The following is a 17,557-nucleotide window of genomic DNA, read 5'->3' on the forward strand; positions in this document are numbered from 1 at the left end:
TAAGCATCCCCTGCCGACTAGTCATACCCGCCATGTGACCTTGTCATGATCGGGACATGACAGGAAAATCCGTCGACAATTCAGTGAGTATATGTAAATTGTAATGGCCTTAACGGCCTTGTATGAATTAATGATAAATTGTATTTGCTGATACATGTGATAAGGCTGGTCGTTGTATCGACCAGAGAAGTTACGAAATGATGAATTTAAACAAGACTGCTGATATTCTTACATCAGCAAATTATTTGTCAATAACGTACCTATTTTTGAAAATAGATTAGGTGTTTAAAGATTATAAATTAAAAAAACAAAACAAACAAACATTCAATCAATCTTAATTAAAAAACAGATCAGTAAAAAATACTGAACGTTTTAGCAATTTCTAGGCAGGAAATGTTCTATTCAAAACAAAATCTTATATCAGTTGACTGAAAATATTTTTCAAAAACTTTTTTCAGGATAAAAAATGTTTGCACATTCAGATTTCATTACCCGTTGGTTTTCAATTTGTCCCGGTCCGTATTTGCATACTCATTTTACCAATACCCTTCAATCTAGATTATTGAAACTCTTACATCAGAATCTCAAAAGTGCTTGTTTGTCAAAATATTTCTACGATGTTGACAGTGACAATGTAGTTAAACTTTGCAATACAAAATGACATTTTTTGATATTTTAACGAGAGTCAAAGCATAGTTTATCAAAGCCATGAGCGAAATTTTAGCAATAGAGAGTGCACCAGCGGACTTGAGCAGTGATGATGATGAAGAACTTGGATCCATTTTCTCTGATCCTGATGACGAGGAATTGTCACCACGACGTCGGGGATTGTCCTGTGGAATGGTCAGCAAGTCCAAGAGTGACTCCTTCTGTGACTGTCTGAAGAAAAAGAGAGAAAAATTCTGTGTATGCGGAGAGGAAAATACAAGTAAGCGAAGATTTAGACATAGAAATAGAATAGCAAGTTCTAGTTTCTTGGACACCAGCAAAGCAACAACAGCTGTCAGTTTTTTGTGAAGTAGATTTTGCAAGCACTAAATTGAGAATGAACAGGCTGTAAAAGTGTATTAAATGTCCTTTTCTATGTCTTGATATGAATATCATAGCCTAATTTCATTGACATAAATACATGCCAGTAGTGGCAGTACGAATGTACATCATTTATCGAGCACTTGATGATAATGTAATGTCAGTGTTCAATCATGCACTACTTTTCAGAATTTGAGTGGGTATGGGATGATGAATCCAAGTCAGCAGCGAGCTGTATTAAGGATGATTCCCGAGAAGTGATGTTTCATATCGACTACAGCTGTGGGACTGCTGCAGTCCGCGGAACAATGCCTATGAAGAATGATCAGTACTTCTGGGAAATAAAGATGACAACACCAGTTTATGGGACTGATATGGTGAATAGCTGTATTTTTTCTTTATAGATAAAAAAAATATTTGCTAACTCAATATCGATGCAAATTTTGTCTCAGGCTAATAATGCAATTTATTATTTATGCAAGCTGAACATGCTAAAAAAAACAAACAATTAAAATTGTTAGCATACCCGCACACTTTTCTAAGAGGAGCAGTCTTAGCTCCAAGTATAAAATGTTTGAATTATGAACTTCATACTTCATAAAGTTCCAACATATTATTCTCTGGATGTTTCCCGTCTCTGTAGATGATTGGGGTGTGTACCGGTGACCTTGACCTGAACCACTGCCGACACATATTCTGCAGCATGATTGGTTTAGACAGTAATTCCTGGGGGATGTCTTACTCTGGACAAATCCAACACAAACAAATAAAGGAGTCATATTCCAGCAAGTTTGGCCAGGGAGCCATCATAGGAGTTCATCTTGACATGTGGCATGGAACATTATCATTTTACAGAAATAGAAAACCATTAGGTATAAAACAGCTGTTTCTGCAATTTCATACCTATTGGAAGTTCCAACCTATCTAGAATCCTAGGATATCTTTTACTTTTATTTCTCAGTCCCAACTAGTTGAAGATAATAAGATTTAACTGTATTTTGTTAAAAGAGATAAATTAATATTGTTTTCTGTTTAACTTGGGTTGAATTTCTTAATATTAAGCTCAGATCAATGCAAATTGTCCAAGTAATATATATGTTAATTGGAAGAGCATGTAGTAATTCTTATTTTAATTAATCAATATATACATTTTGTAGGAGTAGCTTACCATGGACTTCAGGGTCGCATTCTGTATCCTATTGTGTCGTCCACAGCCGCCAGGAGTGGGATGAAAGTGATCAGTAACAGTTCATTCCCCACCTCCCTACAATTCATGTGTTGTCAAATTATGCGTAAAGTCATACCCTCCCATTTAGATGTTCTTAAAGAGGTTGGCCTTCCCCCGGGGTTGAGGGGCTTCCTGGAGAACAATGTCCGATGGCTCCTCAAGCCTTGTCCGGCACAGAGTGCTAACAAAGAGAAACCTAAAAAGAGGCCTGCGGAGGATTCAGACTCCGAGGAAAAACCCAATACAAGTACAAAAAGGTTAAAGGTCTGATGAGGGAACCACTATTGTTTTATTCAGAAACTTCCAACATTTTCTGTGGAGCTAACCGAGAAAGAAAGGCATACTATTGAGAAAATCTTAACAAAGTAGTTGTGCAAAGATTTCCTTATTTGAATTGGGACTCAAAGACATTTAAAACTCAACATGTCATTTGAAATTTTTGTTCATTTTAAACATTGTCATTGTCCATATCAAAATGTTTTGTTGCACTGTGTTAATGTATGTGGCACTTGTTTGTATGAGGCAGTCTTCAGGGGCTAGCTGCTATCTTAGTGTGAACCTTAATTTAAAGGTTTTTAAAAACCCTCGCAACATTGTGCCATTTGCAATTATTTCCCAAACAATTGCATGTCAAAACTTTTAATATACATGTACTTACTGTATTTTATCTTCTATAATTGTATGTTATACAACTATACAAAAAAAACTTTTTTCATGTTAAGCTTCAAGTTTTCTAGTACTGTTCAGGCACATATACAATCAGCTTGATATTTCTATCAACACCTATTTCAGTGCAACTTCATATTTTTTTGTTATACATTTTCTACATGCAGAGATCTAATTAGATGTATGTGTAATATACATGTGTTATTGTCATTATAAATACAAGGTGGAAAATGATGTCTCCTAGCATTTTTTTAATTGCATTTTCAGAATTTGTTAACTGGATTTTTTCATATGTCAGACATTCTTTTTCCGATCATTACTTACTGGTACATGTAATTGTAGTTTTTGACCATATGATCATGGTATAAAAGATGTATCTACTTTGTTGCAATCAGTGCTACATTTTACAAATATTTTTTAGTTAAATAAAAATCTATTAAATTTTACATCAAAACTATTACCTGTTCATTAATGTTACAAAGAGACACAAAATCTATGTATGCATGTCATTGCCATCAAGTTCTTCAGGGTCAAGGAAAGGACTGCATTTAAGGTCGCAGCAGCTACATAGCTCAAAATATTGCTACAATAGTGATGCTAGCATTGCTGCCATGTAGGGATCCTACAATAGACCTAGATTTCTATCCTAGCCAGTAGGCTGACTGCTTCAGCTAAGCTACAAGGTCTTGGATTACCCATAACTTGTACTGGTAGCTTTTCAGCCAAGTTCCTTTGTCCAAACTTTGAACGTCAGACAGTCAAACCCTGTTATCTTAAACTTGGACCACAGAAATACTTGGGACATCAAACAGTTCAAGGTATTGAAGGTAAAAAACATGTACTGAGGAAAATTGAATGTAAAAGGTTTTCAAATTAATGAATTTGACATAATCCATGGTATTCAAGATATCAGAGTTTAAAATACTGAAATTCAACAGCATCCTAATTGATCATTGATGATATACTATTCTGAATCTTGAACACCAATATGAGGAATACCAGGAAAATGTCATGGTGAGGCCACAATCTTTACTGTAGATGTTAAAACTTGTTTTTCAGTACGTATATCTCCTACCCAGGTTTGACTCCATGGACTTTCTCCACCTTAAACCAAACCTCCCTTCAAAAGGTCAAGGTCAAAGAAATAAATCAGTATTCCTGTGGCTGTATTGATTACAAAAAGCAAGATGACATTTTCGGGAATATTCCTGGTTTCGTATCTAGATACACTAATATACAAACTCTTTTTACAATCTCCAAGGAGCATTTATATCAGCCCTGAAGGAAGAATTTATAATATAAGCAACAAACAACATCATGATTAAATTGTCTTTATTACAGAATGTGCAAATACTCAATAATTATATCTGCAAGGTGAAAGCTGAGATAAAGCTCAGTGCCGTACATATTTAGATCATAGAAAGCTGACAGTTATTATTTAGAATAGGAAAACAAAGTAACTACACAGGAAAACTTAAAATCATAGAATGTCTCCAGATTTAATCTTGTATACAGGTAACAATATATTGCACAGATTGAAAAATATCCTGCACATTATGCTGGTATAAGTTCATTATGCTGGCATTAAAACCCATATCAGTAAGAATACAGAGTATCACACAACAAGCATAAGAGAGCAGCATAGAAAAACTAGGAATGAAAGACAAAGTATGCAATTGTCATTACACAGTAAAATCAAACTAAATGCAACAAATAAAGGCAAATTAAATAGCAACAATACAACTGTATAATTTTGCTTATGAAGTTAAGATGTTCTTAGGTAATTGAAATTATATTAGAAGAAACTTTTAGTTACAGGATCAGTGATAGGCTCAAAATCTTAAAGAAGTGAACATTTTTTTTTTCCAATTTCCTTCAAAGACTAATCAAATGACCATAACATAGTAATTGTGTTCTTCAATGAAGAAGAGCATGATAAAAAATATGCATCATAAATGTTACATTTTCATTTTCAGTAGAATGTGCATCTAACTTACATGCTATGAATCAGATCATCTTGTCTAATATATTTTCTGGTAGAGGCAATTCAAGTCCCAGTATCAATTGGATACACCACTATTAAAAAAGGAAATCTAAATATTTATCTTATTTCACTGTTTAATTTGACTAAAGGTGAGCAGCCAGACTTGTGTATAGGCAGAAGTCAGTGCAAAAAGAGTGTAAAATAAAGGGTAACAATTAGCATCCTTGATTCTGATAGAATTTGGCCAAGCTAAACTAAGCCAGGTAAACAGAGCAGCATGATTAAAATCAAGTAATCCAGCTTTGTATGTACAGTGTAATGGAAATACACATTCATGTACATATATTGTATTTCTATCAAAAAATATAATTAATTGACATGGATGTGGACTACACTTATACAATCATATTCATTTCACCAAAGTATTTCAATCAATGACTTCATGTCTTATAATAAGCCATTTTAGAGTCTAATGTCTCCAAGGATACATCATATTGAAGCTGCCTTAGCCAATCAAATTTTTTCCGGCTCCTTTGGGTCATCCAATTTGATGCGTGAGCAATACACGCTCACAATCCAGTGTATTGCCATTGTTAACCTGCTGGCCAGATTTTCAGAATCAATTATGCTGATAAAGCAAAACCTTATGTCAAGCAGCACAACAGAGACATTAAATCATTTTCATTGAAACAATCAAATCAATCTAATTAAAATTAGATCCTTTACGCTCCTTGTATTTTGTTATGTCGCCTTACAGCGACATAACAAAATACAAGGAGCGTAAAGGATCTAATTTTAATTAGATTGACAATCAAATAAAATCAATGTTACAAAAGCATTGGTTCACAACAAGAAAGAACTCAATAAAAATACATCAGTTAAATGAAAGTTCAAAAACTCTTCTACTGGACTTCCCTCTGATAAAGTAAGTCCAACATGCACTGAAGTCCTCTCACTCAAACTTCTGAAACAAACAAACAAATAAACTAATAAACAAGCAAAGGAGCAGGACATTTTTTAGCATTTTTTTGAGGGAGTACCATTAGTACATTGTACATTGTTCATCAGCAGAAGTCAATGTGATAACTTTTCAAACAACGACATTTTCTGTCAGAGAGATTAAAAGTCTACATCATAAAAGGCAAGACTTCAGAATATACAGGATCTAGATAAAACAAGTCTTACTGTATCAATTCATCAAATAATTGAACTCCTTAATGGTAAAAATAATGAGAACTTGAATGTTTTAGGCCATACCAATAAAATTTTTGTTCGTCGGACCCGCACGCTCGTACTTAAACGAATCTAAACAAATAATATTAATTTAAATTTTCTGCACCTTGGAAATTCTTAGCTATTTTCTGTTCCATTTCCATTCTATTTATCGTATTTTTCATCTGCTTACCCTGCAAATCAGAAAAATATAATTGTCCACTCACATTTCTTCACGGCCCGCCTAAAAAAATTGTCTACAAAAAGTAATAATATTATTATTTAACCGCTTGACCGCTCTTACTTTTTTCATCAAATGTCCAACGAACAAGAAATTAAATTGGTGTGGCCTTATGAGAAAAAAATAAGAGACAGCCAGACAGAAAACTTGCTTCAGCTCTTGGCCTAGGTACAATGTAAGCTAACAGAAGGTTAAACACAAAGTTTCAATTTGAACAGACCCTTTGGTTTAAAAACATGTGCATATATGTCCAATACACTAACATTGTATGAATGAAAATTTTCTTTAACAGCACCTATGCAAGAAGCTGCATCTCACCATACTACTAATAGATACTACCAAGTAATTCAGAAATTCAGAAAAAAAAACTTTGTTTCCAGTGAATAAATAGTTCAGCTGATATTTGTGGGGCTTTTTTTTTATTTCTTTTTAAAAAGAAAAAAAAATCAAACAATTCCTACATATAACTTTAAAACAAATGAATTCAATTTTCTTAAAAATTACACGTATTTTCCAAATCTCTTGGATGAAAGCTTAAGCTTAGCATATGATACAATGTGTTATTGAACAAATGTGCCTTAAGATTATTCATAACAAGGAAATATTTTTTTTTAGAAGCTACACATTATGCCTGTAATGGTAAAACATTATGCCGGTTAACATAATACAAAAATATTTAATGCATTAAAAACTGCTAAATACAAATGAGGTATCAAATTTCTACGCAGATAAATAAAATACAATACTTACAAACAAAAGTGTCAAATTAATTTCTGATCAGTATAGAAATATGAAAAAGCAAGAAAAATTAGTACATTTAAAAAAATTATAGCTTATTCAAAATCATACCAATTCCAAGAGTTCCATCTTAATTGTTATATACAGCAATATAGCAAGTTTCATTTCACTGCCAAGATGAAATATAAATGATTTATATCAACTAAAGTTTCAGAAAAAACACTAATGCTCCTTTCATTTATAGCAGTTTTTGTGACAATTAACTAGGATGCATGTAAACATAGTACATGTATCATATACTTAAAATCATGCATATTCATGAGATACACCTGAGAAAGTGTTACAGCTTAAAGACTACCAGGGGAGAGAACTTGTGTACATTCTATTGTCTGAAGACAAACAGGTATAGGAGGAAAATTGAAAAGGATCACTTGACTACATCTGGGAATCTCTAACCATGTATGTGCCTCTGCCTGGGATTGAACTCAGGACTTTAAACATGCCAGTTCAGTGCTCTACCAATCAAGCTAAAGGGTTAACCCAGAAGTCCAAGCTAGCAAGGGCCAATGTTCATCACATTACTAAATGATAATGTATATGGTTTTTTTAGCAAGTGAAATCTTCATTCCCTTATGGTGTAATGCATAGAAGATATACATAATAACCATAAATCTTTAATTTGGTATTACATTAAATGTTCATATTAGTAAATGGCACTCTCCTGGTATTAAAGCACACAAAAGTTGAAAATATAAAGTCAGCATTGTTTTTGAGAATTATTGATCGAAGAAAGATGCAATCCTAATGATGAAATAAGAAATACATGAAATTGGAAGACCTTGCAAAGCTATGAAACTGATATGTACAATGCACAACTAAAATGTTTTAAGTACATAACATACAATTTCCTTAAAATGATATATGTTTATATGTAATACATTTAAAATATTTGCATTTATTGTAATAAAATTAAATGAATAAAGGTCTCATTTTCAGGCAATTTGGCACAAGTCTGGGCAAAACAATACTATGATAAACAAAATACACAAATAGCAAACAACCAAGATCCTAATACACATATCTATATACCAATATATCATAAATGTGCATGTATCATAAAATACATTAACAATCACATGGCCTGATTTTTCAAATAAAATAAAAGAATGTACATGGCATGCACTTTATGTGAATACATGAATTGTCACACCCCATCAGTAAATGTTTTACAGTCTGTTGAGATTTCTTAGAAAGCCATTACATCAATGATTTATATTTTTATGCTGTATGATTTGAGTAAAAAGTTTATATGATATATACTTACAAATGACCTTTAAACAAGCTGTAAGCAAGAAAACAAAGGGACACACTGCTTCAGCTTTGTTTTGTGAACATTAGCACCAGTGAAAACTTATCTATGAAAAACCCTGAACACATATTTTACAGCATTGCTCATGTCAGAAAAGAAAATCTGAGAAAAATAATACAAAAAAGGCTACAGAAAGAATGAGCTAAAGTACTCTAAAAGTCAGAACATATACATTCTGCCCTATATATAACTAATGAAGCAATGAATGATGGGAGTATTTCAGATAATATTGTCTACTGAGACAAAATTTTATCACAGAAGCTAAAGGGGGGGAAGGATCTAAACATCCACACAAGTATTATCTCCTTCAGGTTCAGTATACACCACCACCCCCTCATCAACCATGGGGATGGGGCGCCCCTCCCCCTCAGGAGAGTGGATCGTGACCCGCACCTCTTTTGGGTTGGTCTCCTGCATTCTGGCCATGTCCTCCTCAGAAAATGTCCGCTCCTGTTGAGCTATGTGGAGAAAACTTAGATCCTCCTCTGCACCATTTTCTGGGGTGCTGGGTTCTGGATCCAGTTCGTCCTCTGTCATGGATTCCCCGAGGTCTATGTATGGGACTTCCTTAGTAGCCTTCAGAATCCTCTGACAGTAGGCATCTTCTAGGTTGTTGGGACTCTGTTCATGTTCTCTATAAATGGTAAATAATCAGTAAAACATCAGATATTTAAAGTGCACAGCTGGTTGGGGCAGTGAATCAGGAGTTTGCCTGTTATTAATAGACATATATCTGCCAGAAATAGACAGGGCCATAGCAGCTAGATTTGAAAGTGAATCAAGAATTTACCTGTTACAAATAGACAGAGCTACTGCAGCTAGATTTGATAGTGAATCAGTAATTTACCGGTTATAAATAGACAGGGCTATCACAGCTGGGTGGGGCAGTGGGAGGGGAATCTGTAACTGGTCAAAGGTCACACTCCTTCTTTTGGGTTTCCATGGTTTTGACCTAGATCTAGAAAACAACAGATTTCCATCTTCATTAAAATACTCAATGCATGCCAATCTATTTGAGGAAGAATCAAACTGAAGACATATTATGCCACTCACATTGAAATAAGACTTAAAATGTGGATAATAACCTCCTTGTATCTTAATTGCCATCTTTGCTAACCAGAGGTTTCTGATAGACTCCACTATTCTAAAGACCACCTGTCGAGAGGTGCGGATCCCAAACTTTTGCTTATTGAAGATAATTATTTGCTCTCTCTCTCTCTCTCAAATTTTGTTTAGAATGACTTACTTTTGGTCATTTGACCACAAGTTTTATTGAATACTAAATATGGATTAAATGTCCATCCATTCTAATTTACCTTGAAAGTTTGTATCTTGTGGTATAAATGATGACTTTGTTTGGATCAAAATAATTCAGGTCTAAAGAGGGTGCTCTGGCGACCACATCCCCTGAAAGTATAACATTTCAGTTAGACACTGACATTCAGAATTTTCATAAAATTAGATATACAAATTCTTTTGAAAACAAGATAAAGTTTAAGCCTTTGTGAAAATTTCAATCTGAATTTCAAATTTCAAATATTTGATTAAAAAGGAAATGAGTTTGAATGCCTATATCCCTGAAAGTTTTGTGCTCTCTAGGTGCCAAGTTTTCTAAATAGCCATTATGAAAACTACATCCACGTTTCTTTAGCTTAACCCTGGCTACTATCAACTTTTCATTTGTTCATCATGCTTACAGGGACCTTATTTTAATGATCTGCCTAATGTGCTGATGTGCAACTTGTTTCATGCTGAACTTGAGTTTGCATTGTTGACAAAAGTTTTAAAAATATCTGGGTGCTGAAAATGTTTAACATGCTGGGTTTAAAAAAATCTAAACCAACATCACAAAACATTTCAGTCAAACTTTCTGATTTATGTGCAGGTCTACATGTATTGCCCTACAACAGTAATCTGTAATTCTTAACAATCTTATTTTCTAATATTTATACAAAAACTGCATTAAAACCTCAATTTGGCACTACATATGTACATGTAATAATCAATGCAGTATAAAATGTTGTTTCTTGATTATATCTGTCCAGTTTTATTGCATGCTTATAATTTATTATAAACTTATTCATAGCTTTCTAACTGTAGGTTAGATAAAAATACATACTGGATATATATGTATACCTATATTATACAAAGAAGTGTACAGCCATATCTCAAACTTAGTCATTCAAATTATAACAAAACACCATAATTTCTCTGTTATGTCACCTCTTTTTTTTAAATTTTTTTTTTTTAAACTAAAATTTAATTTTTTTTGTGCAACATTGCATACTTTGGAAACAAACTTTCAGAGTTTTGTTTGAAAGATCTTTCATTTTAATGATTTATTGTCAAACATTATAGCAGAGGACTTATCTATGTTTTACTTTATGGTAATAACAGGTCAGCATACACAGGAGATATTGCGATGGAAGTAAACAACATCTTGATCATCTTTCTTTTTCACTATCAATTATTAAAACAAACTTTTATTTGCCTGTGAGATATATCCACAGGGTTCATTACTTTTCTAAAAGCTACCTTAGTTTGCAAAAATTTCTAGTCACGAACAAATCATTTTATAGTGTATTTCTCCATAATGTTTCCTCAAAGATTTATAATCACAGAAAGACTTGAGGGTAACAAATCAGGAAAAAAAATTCATAGTAAATTATAGTTGATTTGCAGAAATCTAATTTTTAAATGAAATCAGTGTTTTCCCATAATTATCACGAAAAAAATTGCAAACATAAATACAAATAGTACCACTTTAAATATATATTTATTTATAAGATAATCTTTAAGCACTGAAAGTACCAATAAAATTTCATGGAGGGACTAATGCAGCCATTTATGTCAGTCCTAAGGTTAATACTTCTTATAAAGATCTGCATGGCTGTCATAACAAAACAGGTCCTCAAAAAATGTTTTAATATAAGTTAGGGTTGCTTTCTTAAAGAGATATGACTGTACTTTTACATACATGACTTATTTTTATTACCTCCCTTTTACTGTTACTTTTAAAATCTGAGTATAAAATTAATAATACCAGTATATCAGAGACTGATGAGATAAATTTTACATACAAAGGTAACTGTGCAAGATCATGTTCTAACATTAGAGGGAAAAAGAGATAATGCTCCATTTATGAATCAGAGAATGTTAGTTTATAAACCAAAAAAATCATCATAAACTTTCAATTATACTAACATTTACCAAAGGGCATTGCTGAAAATCAGATTTCCAATCATCAAAAATATGAATCAAATTTGACAGAGAACAAAATAAAATATATATGTTTTGTTGAATTTTGGCTATTAATGCAATTGAAGAGTGTTGTTAATAGAATTTCTGATCCAGTAAAATATGTTTATTATTCTGATGTAAGTAATGATAAATTATAACATCAAAAAGTTTTCAACATACCATTAGGAGAGTGAATTTCTGTCACTAGGTCAAGGTCATCTCTATAGTTACCACTACTCAACATGCTGGTATAACGACCCAGATTCAGATGATTTACCTAGTAAAAGATATATAGACACATTTCTGTAATAATGTCACCTAAAAATACTGTTAAAATGCACATGCATAATGCACTGTGCATATGAAACATTCAAAAATGTTATTTTAATGTCCATTGCTCAATAAATGTGCAATGACTATGTTATCTTTTGTATGACCATTCTAAATTTTACTTCTTCCAGCAGCTAGATTTTTTCCTTTACAAGAATTGTCTCTTCCCTTTGAATAAAACATTTCACTGGACATAAATTGGTAATAAATGTAATATTTTTGGTGCACTTGAATGTAGTTTATTGCAGACTAACCTCCAGTCTGAAGAAATTGTCTGACTCATCCAAAGGAATCAAAAATGCCTTTGAAAAAATTTCGGAAAATTTCTTACTCACAAGACCTAGAAAAAAAAAAACATGAAAAAAAAGATGTAAGCAACATTTATGTTCTTCCTGTGACAAAAGTTTTATTTCCATTTTATTTTCCTCATAACATGGAGGAACATTTGAAAAGGAGATCAAAAGTACATGTTTTTCTCATTAAAATGAAAGTACGACCAGGGTCCAACATTCACCATCACCCAACGTAATAGCTGAGTGTTGTAACAGAAAACAAGAAAACTTTTGTCTTTTGTAGACCAAGTTCTTTAAAGATTTGAAATATGTACATGACAAACACATGTTTGTGAAAAAATGAGAATCGAATGAGAGATTCATAAATGTTGTCGTTCTAAAACCAGTTAGGAAGATATATGGTAATTGATCGTGTCATATTTACAGGGTGTTTATATGGTGCGTGACAATGCCCCAAAAAATGTTGGTCTTTTCAAAAACCACAAATCATCCACATTACATCACATCTAAAATATTTCCTTTTCTTTCACTCAAGAACCAAAGCATTACCATATTTGCTTGGACTACTAAGAATGGTCTTGACACTTCTGCTAATAAAACAATATTAATATTTTCATAAAAATTAATTTCAAAAGAAAAAATTCTGAAAAGGGATCATCATAAATGCCCCATCATATCATTTTTTTTCTGCCCGCATACCATGAAAATTATGTCTTTTTTAAAGTATACATGTACTATTTAAGCTGGCTTGTCATGAGCTTGTGTATACCGTGATGTTTTGATTTTTTTTTTACATATTCCATGGTGGTCGCTTACTTAACAGAAAACATCTGTCTGATTTTTTTTTCTCTCACTTTTTCAGAATAGGATTCCATTCTTATTTTAATAACTGTAAATATGCAGTGCACTTCCTTTAGTCTTTTAAGAAAATTTCAAAAAATGATATGTGCATAAATTTATCTTTTTTCTTTTGACGTAACTGTATCAATTTCCATGACAGTTATCATTTATCACAACCCAAAAAAAGATAATTATTTGGAACAAAAGGTTAAATATTACTAATGCAAATATACCATCATAAAGTGCATTAAATGTTGAAATATTCAATTTCAAAGGAATTGTTAATTTGCAGCTTAGGGTGTAATAAATTCTGATTATTAATATATATCTTTCTTCTGTCATCTAAAAAGGTTGTTATAAGATCTGTCCATTGATCTCTTTTGCTTTATGTTATAGGCCGAAAGGAAGCAATTTCCGGAAGGTCACAACCAAACATTTTCAGTTTGGGTGGATACTACCAAGTACCGGTAAAAACTTCTTGATAGGTATTTCTTTCTTGGATACATTTATAAAATATTTTTCTTTTCTTTAGATTAAATATTGGCAAATTTATTTGGACATCCCCCCACCCCCTCACCGTTCCTACAGTCACATAATATTTGGTTTTTGAAAAATCTGATGTAAATTGAAAGGCTAGCTACCATGATTTCACAATTTACTTTGCATATTGCACAATGTTTTGATAAACTCAACATTTTAATCATCTCTATCCTTCACTTTCGTATAGGAAGTTGTGTTAAGCACAGAATGGGATGAATTTGACAAAAAGTTTTATCTAGTTCTGTTTTGTTTGTCTGATTTCTTCCTTTTGGATGTTTACCTCTCCAATCTCTGTATTCTAACATCTTCCTTTCCCAGAATTCCTCTTCAGTCATACTCATCTTAGGCAAGACCCTCTCTACATAAAACTTCTCTAATAATTTTGCACCTTGTAGAATGGTTATCTGCAATAAATATATAAAACAAAATGAAAAATATATTTCTCTTAATTGCTTCAAGATCTTTATAAAAATGTCATGTCCTTCAAAAAAAAAGGAAAGGAACAACATATATTAAAACATTTCTGAAGTAATGTATTCCTGTTTTTTAATTCTCTTATATTTGCTGTATATTGTTTACTCTTTTTATAAAAAGAATATATTTAATTTAAGTGCAGGCCAAAACTGTTCATTTAAAGAAAACATTTCATAAGTATTTTGATGAAGTCTACATTTGTACAAGGTTTTGTTTCACATAGGTATAGCTAACAGGAGGTCTGACCAATTAAGCCATGTTCTCTTTTGGTCTATGACCAGTATATAGCTACTAAACAATTAAGAAAATTAACGAAATTACTGAGTGCAACACTATCGCTGATGAACTGGCATTGTAACTCATCCCTGCTGACAAGTTTTATTTAAGCTTTATCACCTCAGGTGTTAGGGTTAATAACAAAGTGGGAAATGGCTTCATAAAGCAACAATAAACTTGTTCTTTGGTACATTATACAATAACATAAAAAGGACCCCACTAAATCATACTTATATAGTCCCAAGGTAAAAGTTAAGATTATAAATAAGTCATACACACAGGACATACAGTAGAAAACATTTGTTTATAAAGACTGATAACATTGTGTAAATCTTTCACCATTCCATCATTCTGTCTTCTCTATTTCTTTATAATGACGAGCATGTTCATAAATCTACCACTTTAATTAGGTATGTGTTATGACCCCTGGTACTTTGACCCCTTTTGATCCTGCTAAATACCTGTTGTTTGTTTTTTGTGTTACCTGTGTTAGAGAGATATTAGGTAACTAAATATCAATTTCAGCAATATACATGGAATGTAACAGTGGAGCCCTTTTTATTGTAATAATTTTCAATTCTTAATGCGTTTTTCAATTCTTAATGCATTTTTTCTATGATAAGAAATGAACCTTTTCCTAAAATTCCTAAGCCAAAGAATGAGATGGCTCCAGAATTCTTTTTTATTTTACTCAAGAAAAACGAATGCATTTAATTTTCAATATTTCTTACAGTATATTGAAAAGATATTTTAGGCAATTGCATTAGTAAGATCTGATAAACCATTCAGTACCAGCATACTTTAAATTAGACTTTACTATTTTGCTCATTTCTAAATCATCTTTAAGGAAATTAGATTGCGTTTAATGGGATTTCTTACTTTGCATTGATGGATTAAAACTCCATTAATCAACAAATGAAGTAGGTGTCAATTTCCTGAACATTTGATTAACCTGTACAAGCAAACTTTCTTGTAAGAAAAAATATACCTTTTAATATTTAATTAACTTTAAAGTACATGCAGTTATATGTGTATTCAATAAATAATAACTGTTGAAAAACGGGAATGTGAAATTGAGAATAAATTCTGCAAGGCTAGACCTCATATTTAAAATAAATATATTTTCTTAATTTTGTAAAAACAATATTCTGACAATATTTCAAAATATGTAAGGTGACTCTATATGCTATATGCTATATATATGCTATCCCTTGCTATCTCCATTTGAAGACTGTTTTCTTTCATTAGCCCCCAAGGTGTCAAATTTCATATATCCTAATAAAATGTATAGTTTTGCACTGAATAATTACTGAATCATGTCTGGTGTTTACACTTCTGTTATGAACTACTGACAGTTCAATGCACTGAAAAACATCATGATTTTTCCTTTCTTTTCTTTTTTTTTAATTTACAGTACAAACAAAACCTACGTGAAATCTCTATTGATTCCTAACACTTTTTGTGAATGTTGGGTTACTTTTTTTCAGTTGTTTTTTTGGGAGACTGAAGGTCTTTCTCCATCAATCTAATCACTTTGCACTTCAAATAATTGGACCTGACTGTTTTCAATCTAATTTTCTCTGTGATTTATTTGATATAAAATCTGTTGACTCCATCGTTTTCGAGCCACTATACCTTGAGTTCTCTCTCCGGCAATTTTATCTTGTCGCTGTTGTTGGACATTAACCCTGTATATAGCTTGCCTTCTCTCCTGATAAAAAGTCATAAAGACACATTCAATCTTACATAATTCCCAGAAAATATGTTATGCAATATTTTTTTATGATATCGCATCCATCAATATTAATTTCACTCATGCTGTATGTTTTAATCACAGTTTGTGTGTGGTAATACTTCTCTGTTTACAGAAGAAATGTTCAATTCCCCCTGAAGCCCTCGGTATTTCCACCTTAATTTTGACAGATATTGTGGACTTTAAGTTCATTTTGAATCATTAATATCAATCAAAGGAAACAGAATAACATTTGGAAAATATTTTTTATCATGAAACTTGTCAAAGGCATATGTTTAACTTAAACTAATGCATATCATACACTGACTGTTATTGTCAATTCCAAAAAAACATCAAAAGGAAGGCATGATGCTCAAAAAGTCTGATTTCAAAATGAACTTCAAATTTAATGTTTTACATTTATTTCATAATTCACAAATGAAATTTTGCTCTGGTATCTATCTGTTACTAAGCAAACAGTAACATTATGAGTGAACTTTGACCTTGGATGACCTTGACCTGACTTACTCCCTCACTTTCACCATCAGATCTTTCTGTAATGACTGTGTCTCCTTCCTCAGACGAGCATAGACCCCTGTCGCCACCAGACCGGCCGAGAACGGTCCGAAACATTGGTCCACAAATTTCCTGAAAAACACCAAAGGAAAATTTCTGTCAGATTATTAAAGCAATCAAACTCAATGACATAACCTCTGGTCCAGTAATTATGGTGTTATAATTCATTAAAGCATGGATAGGGAAATTGTCTCCACACTTGAGGGTTTCCAGAGATGAAGTAATATCATTTATTGATCTCATAAGAGGCAAATTTACATAACAAGTCATGTTCCTTCAAGAAATTGGATATTAAATGACATTCATCAAACAGGAACTGTATTTGTTGATTGCCAGTAAAACTATCCCTGGTGAGTACAGACCAGCATTCAGAGGTTTGGAGGACACTAATGGGGGGACTCTTACATCTGTCAGAGTGGGCATTCATTACATAACATGATACATTGAAAATCAAACACTTTTTGTAACTTTCTGTAAACAGTGACTAATAGGAAATAAAAATTTAAGCTTTTAAGTCTGTCTTCTCATGCCAGCTGGCACAAATTGGGAAATAAAATCCATAAGGGAAATAGATTTTCCAAACATGTGTTGGTGAAATACTATTCCTGAGTTAATCCTAAACAAAGTTTTTCATCCCACTGGATTTCCAAAAAACACCCTCTCTCTATCACTCATATTGTTACGTAAAATAAAAGTGAAAAACTTTCAAGAACATTTTATATTCCACTAGCTCCTCTTGGATCCTCCCTATTATCTCTAGGTAATATAATTAATTTATCCAATACAGAG

At 32.3% G+C, this 17,557-nt stretch overlaps 2 protein-coding genes across 4 annotated transcripts in view; one reads left to right on the plus strand and one right to left on the minus strand.

Annotated features, from left to right (window-relative positions):
- Positions 1-569: 569 nt before the first annotated feature.
- LOC134255471 (SPRY domain-containing SOCS box protein 3-like) lies at positions 570-3,380 on the plus strand. Its single transcript, XM_062738014.1, has 4 exons — positions 570-928; positions 1,219-1,406; positions 1,673-1,901; positions 2,187-3,380. The coding sequence occupies exons 1-4, from the start codon at positions 709-711 to the stop codon at positions 2,525-2,527; spliced, it is 978 nt and encodes a 325-aa protein (XP_062593998.1). The 5' UTR covers positions 570-708; the 3' UTR covers positions 2,528-3,380.
- Positions 3,381-4,238: 858 nt separating this feature from the next.
- Positions 4,239-17,557, minus strand: part of LOC134255480 (uncharacterized) — a 53,008-nt gene continuing 39,689 nt past the window's right edge. Inside the window, exons 26-36 of one of the 3 annotated variants that reach the window (XM_062738027.1) lie at positions 16,721-16,840; positions 16,096-16,171; positions 13,991-14,114; positions 12,292-12,377; positions 11,888-11,984; positions 11,672-11,689; positions 9,784-9,874; positions 9,315-9,425; positions 8,861-9,101; positions 8,423-8,440; positions 4,239-5,871 (exon numbers count right to left, since the gene is read on the minus strand). In XM_062738027.1, coding sequence (XP_062594011.1) covers positions 8,432-8,440; positions 8,861-9,101; positions 9,315-9,425; positions 9,784-9,874; positions 11,672-11,689; positions 11,888-11,984; positions 12,292-12,377; positions 13,991-14,114; positions 16,096-16,171; positions 16,721-16,840 — 973 coding nt within the window. In that variant the 3' untranslated portion in view covers positions 4,239-5,871; positions 8,423-8,431. Of the gene's footprint in view, positions 5,872-8,422; positions 9,102-9,314; positions 9,426-9,783; positions 9,875-11,671; positions 11,690-11,887; positions 11,985-12,291; positions 12,378-13,990; positions 14,115-16,095; positions 16,172-16,720; positions 16,841-17,557 lie in introns of all 3 variants that reach the window. The other 2 variants (XR_009989559.1, XM_062738022.1) reach the window with 2 other exon arrangements.

Source organism: Saccostrea cucullata, unplaced genomic scaffold (assembly GCF_032062105.1).
Source record: "Saccostrea cucullata isolate Sc308-1 unplaced genomic scaffold, CSIRO_AGI_Scuc_v1 ctg1402, whole genome shotgun sequence".
Lineage (NCBI taxonomy): Eukaryota > Metazoa > Mollusca > Bivalvia > Ostreida > Ostreidae > Saccostrea > Saccostrea cuccullata.

Excerpts from the sequence above, each read along its gene's own strand:
- LOC134255471 (XM_062738014.1), top strand. The coding sequence starts at position 709 with ATGAGCGAAATTTTAGCAATAGAGAGTGCACCAGCGGACTTGAGCAGT. Across the intron at positions 929-1,218 it reads ATGCGGAGAGGAAAATACAA|AATTTGAGTGGGTATGGGAT; the intron begins GTAAGCGAAGAT and ends ACTACTTTTCAG. Across the intron at positions 1,407-1,672 it reads CAGTTTATGGGACTGATATG|ATGATTGGGGTGTGTACCGG; the intron begins GTGAATAGCTGT and ends CCGTCTCTGTAG.